The following is a 12,877-nucleotide window of genomic DNA, read 5'->3' on the forward strand; positions in this document are numbered from 1 at the left end:
GGTTGACGGGGCAGGAAGGGGGTGGACAGGGCAGGGGGAAGCTGCCTCTTAAAGGGACCCTGTCACCCCCCGCACCGTGGGCCGTGTGTAAACCTCCTCCGGGCGGGAATTGGTGGGGCTCTGCGGCCAGTGGAGGCCTTGGCCCCGGGCCCACAGGACAGAGGGGCCAACCAAATGCACCAGCAGCACAGCCGGTGGAGGGCAAGGGGGCGGGTGAGGCCAGGCAACCCAGCGGAAGCCGCCGGCCGCAGAGCACTGGGGCGGGCCTGTCCGTCCTGTGCACGAACACAGAAGAGCGCAAGAGTGGGGATGACAGGCGGTGCATGGGGTGGGTGAGGGTTGCAGGGTCCCTGGGGGCCAGGCTCCTTCCGGAGCTCGCCAGCTGTTAACCGCTCGTCTGCCTCGCCTCTGCCTGCCTTCTCCCTTTCTGTCTCTCGCCTCATCCACGCTGTGGACCGAGGCCAACTCCCCCATCTGTTCCAGGTCCCTGTGGTGAACGAGCAGATGCCAGCCCCTCCCCTCTCCTTGAGCGCCGAGACGCCCCCTGACCTCTCTCCTCCTCTCGCCCCCCAGGCCCGAATAACGATTTGCCACTGCGTTTTCTAGGCTGGATGCGGGGCGTCCTGGACTCTCCTCTGGTTCCTGCTTCCCTCCTTCCTCTTCCTGGACACCCCCTCCCCTTCCCTCCCGAAACAGCTCTACCCACAGAGATGGTTTTCCTCTCTAGAGATAGTCCCCCAGTGTTTCCCAAAACCTGATGTTAAAGCACACGCGTATTTGTCGTTGGCACGGGGTCTTCACTCTTTGCCCTCAAAACCAGTGCTCTCCACGTGCCCTGTGATGCCATGGGAGGACCCTGGAGGGGGTCGGTTCTTTCCCGCTCACAGCACGTGACTCAAATGGGAGAGAGAAGCCTCCCGGTGCCCCGAAAGGCTCCGGGATATTCAGAAAAATACTCTGGGAAGCCAGAAAGGGTTTCAAGTGACGCTCCCCTCACCCACGCCCTGGCCGACTTCTGCTCCCCACCGGGCTGCCCAGAGTCTCCTCAGTGGCATTTCTCACCTCACCCACGCCCTGGCCGGCCTCTGCTCCCCACCGGGCTGTCCAGGGTCTCCACAGTGGCATTTCTGCTTTTTTTTTGGCAGAAAGGCCTGGGAACCGAGAGGTCCCTTTCCCTGCGACCTGACCTCCACACTAAGAATAACAGCCCTGGGACAGCATGTCTTGTGATCCATCTGAGAGGGGGCACGGCTAGGAAGGGTGGGGGTGGAGTGGTCAGGGAGCTGGAGGGAGTCGGGAAGAAATGGGAGAGCACAGCCTCCTGGGACTCAGAAATAGAGAGCGAGAGTTGGCCGCCCCAGGAGGGCCAGGGAGAGGGACCGGGGAGACTCTAAGAGGCCAGCCCGATGCTTTCTTACCTCCTCACCAACCTCAGAAGTGCATCTCCTGGAAGCCCCACCTCGTGGCTCAGAGGCTGGGGCATCCCTTGAAGAACCAAAGGGGCAGATGTCCTTTCTTACAGAAAGACAGATGCCCTCGGTGCTGGGCCCTCCCCGCTCCACCCCTGGGGAGGACGGCTGTGTGGTTCCCGGGGCTCGTGAACATCCGTGTGTCACAGAGCATTGCTCCCTTTCCCCTGCACTCTGAGAGGCAGTGGTCCAGACCTAAGAACCCGCCCTCTCTTTGCAGAGAGCCTGCCCACCCAGGACTCCAAGAACCCTCACAGGAAGGGGACAGCCCTTGGTTGACCAGTTGTCCATGAACTTTGAAAAAGTCTTTGAAAAACATTCTTCTGTTCCCTTCCCCCAATATGGTGTAAAACAAACAAACTCCATGTGTGCAGGACAAAGGAGTGGAGTCAGCATCCTGATCGCTCCCCCTAGACACGACAGCCCCCAGAGCCCCACCCAGCCTGCAGCAAAGGCTGTGAGAAGCTCATTCTCGCGGGGGCCGCTTCAGCGGGATCCTGAGTCAGAATGGTGGTGCTGAGCGTGGCGGTGCTTCAGAGACACCCCTGCCCCGAGGGCCGGTCTAGGGTCACCTCCCACGTCACCAAACCTTGGGACTGGCCTGGCCTCCGTCCCCTTTCAGGGAGGAAAGCCTCCGTCCAGAGGCACCGGGCCCGTCCAGGGCTGGATGCCCGTCCAGGGCTGCCACGAGGGTGACCTTGTAGATGCTGCTCTGAGGCCATGGTCCCCTCACTGTCACGAGCGTCACACGGCTCACCCCTGAGCCCAGAGGGCCTGGCTGGGCCTGGACCGCACCAATGGCCGCCTGCTAATTCCCAGACCACCTCGCGAGGGCCCCGCCCCCGTTCCCTCCCTCCCTCCCTGCAGGCAGGCCTCCTAGGAGGCGCTGGAGGCCTGGGAGGGGCTGGGGAAGTAGGACGGGTGGCGAGGGGCTGGGTCTGGAGGGGGAGGACCCCGCCCCGCTCGGACTCGGCAGCGACGGTGCGGCCCGACGGCGGTGCTCTGTTCTTGTCTGTCTGACCTTCCTTTTCACTCCCGTCCTGCCGCCCCGTGTAGGGCCACTTTAGTGACCCCTGGAATGTCTTTGACTGCCTCATCGTAATTGGCAGCGTAATTGACGTCATTCTCAGTGAGACGAATGTGAGTATGATTCTGCCCAGGACGCCTCCGTGTCCCTCCCTCTTCACCTCCTCCAGTTCATTGTTTGGTTTTCCTGTTTTACCCCCGCCAGTCATGCTTTCTCTTGCACCTGCCGCCGTCCTGGGGGACGTGAGCCCCCGCACTGTCCCCACTCTGCCGGGCCGGACAAGGGGCGGCCGGGGCGTCTCCTCCTCCAGGACCCCCGCCCGGCCCCCCCGCCCCGACTAACCCGGCTTTTGTCAGGCTCGGCGAGCACCGGGTGCCAGGTGTGCACCTCCAGAACTGTGGAGTGGTAAGAGGGTCCAGTATGCCCACATAACCTCTTTCTTTTCTCATTTTTTTTCTCTTCTCTCCTTTCTTTCATGCTTTTTTTTTTCATTTTCCTCTTCCTTTTGTGTTTCTTTGTTGTTGGTTTTTCCTCCTGTCTCCCTCCTTTGGCCCCTCTGCCCCATGCAGCACTATTTCTGTGATGCATGGAACACGTTTGACGCCTTGATTGTTGTTGGTAGCATTGTTGACATAGCCATCACCGAGGTAAACGTAAGTACCGGCGTCCCGCCCCGCGACGCCGCGCCCGCCCCGCGCTCACCCCGTTGCTCTCTCCTTGCCGCTTCCTCCCAGCTCCTTATTCCCACTAAGTTATTCTGGTTGGTTTGTTTAAATTGGTTGAAAGGATTTTCTTTCTCGTTGCTTTACTTCGAAATGTTTTTATTCTTTTTTCTTTAACGTTTGGAACGAGCTAGGCCCCCTTTCCTTCTGAGTTTTGATCGCTGCCTCCTTTCCTTCCCCCTTTGCAATTGGCCTAGCATGACACACACTGTCTAGGAGGATGCAGCCCTGGGATCCCAGAGTGAGACGGTGGAAGGGTGTTTACAACCGCTGGGCAGCTGCCAGCGCAGCCCCTTCCCGCTCCCAGCATCCGGGAAATGAGCTCTCCCGAGGACCACGGGTGACGGCTCGCACTTGGCCGGCACTGTCAGCCCATCGTATTCACGCTAAAACAGCCCCTCCACTGAGAGGCGGGGGAGAACAGCCCGTACCCCTCTTTTCTGGAGAGGGCTCCTCCGCCCCCCCCGCAACTTGCTGTGGGAGCACCTGGCCCCAGGTGAACCTGCCCCAGAGGACCAGCCTTGCCCCTGCCTGGTTCTCCCCTCACCACCACCACCCCGGCTCCAAGACCTCCTGCACCTGCCCCCGGGAGCTGCCCCTCCTAGACAGTCCCTCTAGCCCCTGCACACGTCCCTCGCTCCAGAGCATGTTCAGTCTTCTCTCGTTATCCATAGGCAAGCCCTCTTGCGGTTGGTTTTTAACATGTGTGGTTTAGTTTTTTGTCAGGATTTTTCCTTGATTAAGAGACTTGGTAATGTTTGCACAGATGTTGGTGCACTGAACCATTGAATAGCAGCGCGGAGCAGATGCTCTAGAGCTCTGATCTAAGGTGTCAGAAGCACCCCACGACCGCCACCGTCCCCCGCCCTTGTCCTTACCTGCCCCCTCCACCCCATAGTCGGCTGCCAGTCGGTTGAACTGATGTTATTATATGTCCTGCTTCCATGATCAGAAGTCCTGTCTGCCCCCTTCGAGCGGGTGGACGTTGGGAGGAGGCTGGTCTGCTTTCCCTGTGTCCCCCCGTCAACCTGGCCCCCTCCCTGCTCGCCCCGTAGCATAGATTCGATTGCCCCTGTCTCGGGGATCCCCCAGGGTCGTCTTTGTCTTGCGGGGTGTCTGTGTGTGTGTGTGTGTGTGTGTGTGTGAGTGTGTACGTACGTGTGTACGTACGTGTGTACACTCCCTTGACCTCTGCCATTGAATCATTGGAACACAAGGAAACCAAGCTCCCCACTCAGACCCCATGCCTCCCCTCCCTTGGCACTGCCCCCCCAAGTGGCTGGATGGACCCCAAGTTGTATCCCAGGAGCTGTCACGTCCCTACCTACAAGTATCCACCGGCCAGGGCCTGTGCTCGGACCGAGGGGCCCTCGGGGGAGACGAGGGAAGGGGAGGGTGAGCCTGCGTCTGGAGGGTGGGTCCCTGTGGGGAACCATGCCAGGGGAGTTGGGGCCGATGGCAGGGACCCACAGGAGGGTGACAGCAGGCAGCTCCCTGGGTGCAGAGGACCCACCTCAGTCCCAGGGTCCTCTGGGGTGCTCACTGTTGCCCAGGCCCACACCATCGCTCAGCCGGCCGTTTTCTTTCAAATCACTGCTATTTTTAAAGGAAAACAATTCTAGAGTATAAAATTTCTACCCCAGAAAGTGACTGTTGGAATTGGGGGTGGTGCAGGACCCCAGGAACGGCACGTGGAGTCACATACAGACCCTCCATTTGTACGACAGTTTCCATTTACAATCCGCCTCGGCGCCCAGCTTGTGTGCCGTGAGCCTGAGCTGGACAGACGCGAATGAGCACCCCCGTTGGCCGATGCACAGTGAGGACGGAGCGTGCCCGTGCCTTTGCTGCCCCTCGGCTGGAGCCAGGCCTCCCGGGGCGGGGGACCGGCATTCTCGTCTGTCCAGTCCACGACGCCTTTTGATGAACACGTGCATCTCACAGCCTCTTCTCGCGGACTCCTGCCGGCCGGGATTGGTTCAGCCCTTACGCTCCATAGTCTGTATCTTTAAAGAACCACAGGAGGTTTTTTATTTTCTGAACGAGAAGTTGTCAGCCCAGCCCGCTTCCAGTTGGGAAGCCCCTGCAATTCCTCCCAGTATCCTTCGCCCACATGGAGATGCTCTTCACTCTCCAGATTGAGGAGTTTGTGAAAAGTCACACGAAGGGTTGTCTGGAGATAAAAACGGGGACCGCGTGTGTGATGCAGAGCAGAGGGGGTGTCCAGAGAGCCACCGCTCGGCCCCGACTGTTTCCCACCCCCTCCCACACATCCAGAAAGGACACCTGCGCCATCGTCCCAGGCAGGGGCTGGAGGAGAAGGCTGGACCAGGGTCAGATCGAGTGCCTGAGTCCCGCTTCTCCCTCCCCCCCAGCCCCCACCGATCCGAGGACCATGAGGAGAAGGCTGGACCAGGGTCAGATCGAGTGCCTGAGTCCCGCTTCTCCCTCCCCCCCAGCCCCCACCGATCCGAGGACCATGAGGATTTACGGGGCTGGGTTTTGAAGCTCAACTAAGAGCATCCACTTAAAAACCGGCCGTAAACTGTACGGCACTGTTGGGGCTTCCCTGGTGGCGCAGTGGTTGAGAATCCGCCTGCCGATGCAGGGGACACGGGTTCGAGCCCTGGTCCGGGAAGATCCCACGTGCCGCAGAGCAACTAAGCCCATGCGCCACAACTACTGAGCCCGCGTGCCACAACTACTGAGCCCGTGTGCCACAACTGCTGAAGCCTGTGCACCTAGAGCCCATGCTCCACAACAAGAGAAGCCACTGCAATGAGAAGCCCACGCACAGCAACAAAGAGTAGCCCCCGCTCTCCGCAATTAGAGAAAGCCTGCGTGCAGCAAGAAGACCCAATGCAGCCCAAAAAATAAATAAATAAAAATTAAAAAACTGTACAGCGCTGTTAAAGGGGAGAGACCGTGGCACCCAAGCAAAGGACGGTCTTTCCAACCCCCCTGCTGACACACCAGCCAAGCACAGATGTCACAGCCCTCGTTCCCGGATACACTCGAACCCTTGGTCAATGGGTCCAGCCGATCAAAGCAAGCTCACTGACCACTGCCCACGACTCAAGCCAAGATGGGCCTGTCCCACAAGCACGGACATGGCCCTGCACCCCGACAGTAGCCAGGATTGTGGGACAAGTTATAGGGTCAACAACGCTTCTTCTCAGAGGCAGGACCCTCCACCGTATGGTTCTGCCTTCCGGCCATAGGCAGGTTATGGGTCTGGACGCTCACTGGGCCAAGAGCTCAGCTCCAGACCTGCCCGAATTTTCTAGTCTTACTGTCGTCACAAGACCTCCTTTTGCAGACAAACGTTCCGTTCCAGTGTCAGAGGGATCCCTGAGGCTCTCCACCTGTAACCCGTCATCTTTGACAATTAGCCTACAGAGACCAGCTCTCGTTGCCCTCCCCACCTGCTGTGTGCATCCCAGCCGCCCTCCAAACATTCGCCACGTTCAGAGTCATCTCTCCTCAAACAGCTCCGTCCTCCTGCCTCTGCTAGGCTCTGGCGCCCTGCCTTGGGAAGTGGATTCCCCAGCGACCCCAGGAACAATTGTCCCTTCCTGGAGCCTCCCCTTCTGGTGCCGGGCACCTGGGATCCATTACGGACCAAACAAAAGCCCGCCCTTGGGAGCCGGTGTCCTAAGGCTGGGAGATGTTCGGACACAGAAAATAAGGAAATGGTGCAGTACGTGGAGAGCCGAGAAGCGCCAGGGGAGGGGTCGGAGGAGCCGGGAGCCGTGGAGGCCGGTGCCGTTCTCTGCAAGACGAGCTGTACTGAGGAGGGGAATTTGAAGAAGGCGAAGACCTGAGGGAAGTGAGGCGATGCCCTTGCGGATCCCGGGAGAGGAGCTTTCGGGCAGGACGCGTAGGGTGCGGTGGTCAGGGAGGAGAGCAGCTTTGGGCCTTCGCCTGAGCGGGAGGCGGAGACTCGGGCACCTTTGAGAAGAGGTGTCCGTGGTCCGGGGACCCCCTGCGGGAGTCAAGGGCAAAGCCCTCCACCATTTGGAAGGTGGACGCAGCCATCCAGGTGGGAGGGGACGGAGTTGCAGCAGATGTAGTGAAAACGGTCAGATTCTCAGTGTGCTCTGCGAGCAGGACCCATGGCCTCTCCTGACAGGCTGGATGTGGGCGCCAGAGGAGGAGGGCTCCCACGGAGCCGTGGGGTCCCGGCCAAGCCGGGGAGGATGGAGCCGGCGTCGGCAGGAGGGTGGGAGGCGAGGCCCGTTTGCACAAAGAGGATGAGGCTCGGGGGGGTGGGGGGCTGTGTACTCGACTGCCCAGCAGTGATGTCAGGTGGACAACAGACGCCCGGTCTGCGGTCAGACATGGAATCAGCAGCACAGCAACGGTATTCCAGGCCGGGACAGGTGAACAGCTGAGGGAAGAGGAGAAATGGGGGGCTGAGCTGGGGCCTCCGTGCTCGGGGCCGCCTTGACCTCCGCCTCACTCTGGGAGATGCCCTTGGACCCTCCGAGGTGACCGGGGGAGACCCGGGGCTCCGCAGTCACGCTGGATCCTGCGTCCGTGGCCACAGCCCGGCCACCCCGTCCCCTCTGGACGCGCTGCCTTCTCCTCCGTCTGTGCAGTCAGCGTCATGTCCCCTAGGAAGCTCCCTCCTCCTCCTTTATCCCTTGAGTCTGAAATTCTGTTTTCCAGAAGGAAAACCTAGTGACGTAACCCTGTGATGTCAGTGGAAGCTCCTGGGGTGTCAGAAGTGGCCCCCGGCAGCCCCCAGTTACCCCTCCCCACCCCTGCACGACAGGGAGTGCTGGGACGCCCAGAGCCCTCATCACGGACACACGTGTCCCCAGTCGCGGACGAGGCGGCCACGGGACTGACAGCAGCGACCCGCCTTGGGGCTGGCCGTCCTTGAGTGCAGCGGCGGGGGCCTGAGGTGGGCCAGAGTGCCCCCCACCGGCTCTGCACTGGACGCCTTCTGACAGTGACGCCCTCGCTGCCCGGCAGGCCCACGTGTGGACCACCCGAGAGCCGTGGCGTCTAAATCGTCACCTAGAAACTCTCCAGAGAGAAGGCCCCAGGGACCCTCAGGTGCGAACAGGACGCGGCCGAGGGCCTCCAGGCAGGTTCAGTGGATGGGGACTTGCGTGGACACAGACAGAGAACTAGCGCAGGGCTGCAGAGCGGCCGAGCAGGACGGCGGGGTGAAGTGACGCGGTCCTGGCTGGGGTCTCGTGAGGAGCTCGGCAGGGGTGGGGGGCAGCGTGCTGCCCTCGGGGGGCGCCAGGCCAGGGCCACCACACGTCACATCCCTGGGAGGGGCCAAGCTTGCTCAGGGTTTGCCAAGGCCATGCAGCTAACAGGTGGCGAGAGCAGGATTCGAGTCCGTCCCTGTGGGAGAACTGACTCCTGCACTTCCGCGGGCAGGCCGGCAGGGGCCCTGCACTCACAGGCCCCGCGCAGGGCGCTGCCAGCCTCGGGACCCCAGGCAGCGCGGCTCAGCCGAACTTCTCCAGGCCTGAGGACTGCAGGGGATGCTCGGACGCCTGGGCCCTGGGCTTGGAGGACCAGAGCGCAGGACGTGTGGGGCAGCCCCTTCCCTGCACTCTGGATGGAGGAGAGAGCGGGCGGAGGGGAGAAGGGGTGGGGGCGAGGGGGCAGGTGGGACGGCTGGGACGTGCCTCAGCCTGGAGCATTTGGGACGCACGTCGGGGCCTCGGTTAAGTCAACACTGGTGGTGTCAGGCCAAGCCAGGTGGAGCAGCTGTGACCCTTGCCACATTCCTGTGCCCCCATCCCCCCCACCTGTTTCCCTCTGCTGGTCCCTCCCCCGCTGCTCCAGTCCCTCCCCTTCTCAGCACCACCTCCACTCCCACGCCCCCAACAAATGAAGCCACCAAGGTGCCTTGTTCACACGAGGGCAGTACTGACTCGGTACTGCCCGCCCCCAAAAGAAACTCTGCCTTTAAAGGGATGAAGGTAAGACTCGACCTAGAGGTGGTGTCTAGAGCGTGGATGTGAGTGAGGAGGGGGCCCGGCCCCCAGTCGTCCTAAAGGGTAGTTTCTCCTCTGCTTGGAAAGGTAGTTGGCCCTGAGAGGTTGAGCAGAGCCCCGCTCGCCCAGCAGTGAGCCGGGCCCCTCACCAGCCGCACTCCAGCAGGGCGCGGGGAGCCATTTGCAGAGCCCGGGCTCTGCCTGCAGAGCGAGGCCCGCGTGCTGGACCGCAGGCTGCCGGGCGCAGGCTGTCCCAAAGCAGTGGCCTGGAGGAGGGTCCTGCAGGCCTGACCCGAAAGGCCCCTGGAACCCGTTTCTAATGGTTTTCTCCCGGCTGAGTTAGGCTGTCCGGTGTCGCAACAGCCGGGACCCAACGGGGCCCCTCATGCCCTCCGCCTTCTGACCGAGACCCCTCCACCTCCCGTCCTCTAATTTTCTTTCCTTTCCTCCCTCATTCTCACCTCTTCTGTCCTCATGCAACCCTCTCCTTTCCCCTAAATCGGAGGACTGGACTGAAGGATGCTGTCAGGACACAGCCCTGGTTCAGCCAGACGGCCATCCATCCAGGCAGTGGGTGTCACTTGTCCCCAGCTGAGCCAGCTGCCGGGGTGTTTGCCAGAGAGCGCCTAAAGCAGAGGGACCTCGAATATTCCCTGAGCTCGTGGGGGAAGTGAGGGAGCTAATTTCAGCAGGCCCCAAAACACTGACAGGTGCCCCCAAAGCACTCACTGTGTAACGCTGCTTCCTGAGGGCCTGCTGCTCTCGCTGGTTTGTTGCCTTGAGTCTCTCTCTCTCTCTCTTTTTCTTCTCCATCCTTCAGGCTCACCGTGTCTGTCCACGTGTGTGTGTCTCTCTCTGTGTCCCTGTCTCTGTCTCTGTCTCTCCCCTCTGCCCCCACATATGGGATTTTGTGAGCGCTCCTGGCAAGCTGATTGTTCATTTATTTTTCATGAGTTCCGTTGTTGGTCATCTGTTTGAATGACTGTCCCTCCCAAGGAAGATAAGACAGCCCTGGCGATTCTGTAGTCAGTCCCGTGTAGCGTGAGCTCTGGCAGGTAACAGCCCCTGAGGAGCCGTCGGGCTGCAGGTGAGCCGTGAGCAGCCCGAGGCCCCAGCCACTCCGCAGCATGACTGGCAGCACAGGCCGGTCACCACAGCTCAGCCCCCACACCGCTGCTCTGCCCTCTCCTCCAGTCCCCTTGGGGCCACAGACCCCTCAAGGGGTGCTCAGAAGGGCATTCTAACTGAGTGCCTATGACCACAAAGGTTCTCCTTTCTGGCTAGAATCTCCTTCCCCTTCTGGGTGGAACTTTCCTTTGGAGAAACAGATGTAAGCCCACGGGCGGGGGGGACTGCCTTTCCACCCTCCGCCCTCGCATCTTTGGGGCGACCTTCACTTGCGCCCCACCCTTTTCTGTCCTTGTCTCCGCCTTCCTCACAGCCCCCACCTTCCCCTTCCCAGCTCTTCTCTTCCTCAAACCCAATTCCATTCCTCCATTCGTGCCGGACCGAAAAGGAAACTGGGCTTAAGAATCGCTTTTGACCATCGCTATTTCCTTCACTTGCCCTCAGATCTGTGGCCCCGACCCTCCGCTGTGTCTCCTAGTTGACACGTGCTTGCTTAGACCTTGCGTCTCCCTCCCAAGAAAGCACTTCATTCAACCTTAGAGAGCTAGCAGTTTACAACAGATTTTACTTTGACCTTAAAATTCCTTCCCTGCAGCCACCCCTGGCGGCTCTGACCGTCAGCACCTCCCAACCCCTCCACGTCCGCAGGGCCACACCTCAGTCCCCGGGATGTGCATTTCTCCCGGTTGGAAGAGGGGCTAGAAGGATAATGAGAACCCCCACCCCTGAACGTATGCCGGCTGGCTCCTGGCCACGAAAGCAGCGTCAGATGTCTCTAGAAGCCCTTGACTCCCGTATCCCCAGCTCTCTCTGTGTGTACCAGCCTCACATGTATCCTCCCACCCTAGGCTAACTGGGGTCTCGCCAACAAAGCCCAACCCCCCAGACACCCCCTACGACACCATGACATGCTCACAGCTGAACTACCGTCTTGTCTTGCAGATCAAATCGAGATGAGATTAGAGACAGTTGGAGTAGAGAAGCAGAGCTGGTGGCGGGGGATGGCAGGCGGAGGGGGGATGGCAGGCGGAGAGGGGATGGCAGGCAGAGGGGGGATGGCAGGCGGAAGGGGGATGGCAGGCGGAGGGGGGATGGCAGGCGGAGGGGGGATGGCAGGCGGAAGGGGGATGGCAGGTGGAGGGGGGATGGCAGGCGGAGGGGGGATGGCAGGCGGAGGGGGGATGGCAGGCGGAGGGGGGATGCCAGCTGGACCCAGATCTTCAGGTGGTTTGGGATGGAATTGATACCAGATCCACTCCCTGAGTTCTGGACAAGGGTTTTTTGTTTTCTGTCTTTTCAAGCAAAGGTGGGCAGCCGGTAAAAGGTCCACACATTCCCATGCTGTTGCTTTTGACTCGGTTCAGAGGGATGTGGAATTTCAGTGACCGATAACCGTTGTCGCAGCGGCAGCCACTGGCATTGGGCCCCTGTCCGAGGGCCTGTTTGGACTCAGCCTTCCCTGCAGGGAGGCAGGTCATCTGCACCTTTCCAAGCCAGCCTGGCCGGGAGACGCAGCCACGGCACACAGCTGCTCTTAAGTGCCCTCGAACCGCCGATCACGGAGGACATCCCGGAAGATAGTCAGGATATCGAAATCTACCGCCTGGCCCTACCTCCCCGCTAACCCTCGCCTCCCAGCTATGCAAGAAGGGGGGCCGGGAAAGAGGAGAAGAAGGGAGAGGAAGCCGTCCCTTTTTTATGTGGTCAAGAGCGATTTCCAACAACCTCTCCGTTCTCCAGAGAGACAATGGGATGTAAACTGGGAAACGCCCCACCGATTCTGGCGTCCGTCCGTCCTGGAGAACCCTCTTTGCAGGCTCTGGTGCCCCTCAGTCCCCTCGGCTCCCACGGGTGGTCTAGAGAGAGCACCCCAGTGAAAAGGAACAGTGAGGACATTCCGGAAACAAAGGCTTCATCCACTGAGGTGGTGTTTCTCGTCTGGTCCTGAACTTGGGTCGGAGAGGCAGTTTTCCAGAGCCACCCCAGGTCTTTGCCGGTTGAACCATACAAGGTGACCCACATACATGTGCCCAGGTGAGGGCAGGGTCTGTCCCCGCTGCTGGCCCGGGGCCTCTCTGACAGTGTCCCACCTCTGCCCCACATCGGGAGGAATAATCTCATTTCATTCCTACCAACTGCAAGAGCAAATTCAGTTAATTGCCCTGATACCCTAACCCCTTGAAAATGACCAGATCATTAGAAAGCAAAGATCAGAATGGGCGGCTGAGAAACGGGCTGCGTGCTCCCCGCTCGTGGACACGAGCTGGCGGCAGGCAGGGTGCAGGGCAGGGGGTCACCGGGAGCGAGTCTGGGGAAGCATCCGAGGCGGGCAGCTCAAGCCCTCGGGGCTCCCCATTAATCCTGCACTTAGCTCAGAGGTAGAAGTGACGCTCGGGGGTCCCTCAGGACGTTCTGGGGGATCACAGCGATTGGCAGACACACTCGACCGTCTCCTGGCCGCCCGGGCATCTGGGGGTGACCTTGGGCAGCAGTGTGTCAGCCAGTGGTTCTCTGTGGGCAGGGCTGTGCGACGGGCCCCCTCCTGCACTCTCCTGCAGGAATCAC

The 12,877-nt window shown here is 60.6% G+C and overlaps 1 protein-coding gene across 1 annotated transcript in view; it reads left to right on the plus strand.

Annotated features, from left to right (window-relative positions):
• Positions 1 to 12,877, plus strand: part of CACNA1C (calcium voltage-gated channel subunit alpha1 C) — a 459,786-nt gene that overhangs the window by 411,609 nt on the left and 35,300 nt on the right. Inside the window, exons 30-31 of the mRNA XM_060164442.1 lie at positions 2,526 to 2,609; positions 3,066 to 3,149. Of these exons, the coding sequence (XP_060020425.1) occupies positions 2,526 to 2,609; positions 3,066 to 3,149 (168 nt within the window). The remainder of the gene's footprint in view (positions 1 to 2,525; positions 2,610 to 3,065; positions 3,150 to 12,877) is intronic.

This window comes from Lagenorhynchus albirostris, chromosome 11, assembly GCF_949774975.1.
Source record: "Lagenorhynchus albirostris chromosome 11, mLagAlb1.1, whole genome shotgun sequence".
In the NCBI taxonomy this organism is placed as follows: domain Eukaryota; kingdom Metazoa; phylum Chordata; class Mammalia; order Artiodactyla; family Delphinidae; genus Lagenorhynchus; species Lagenorhynchus albirostris.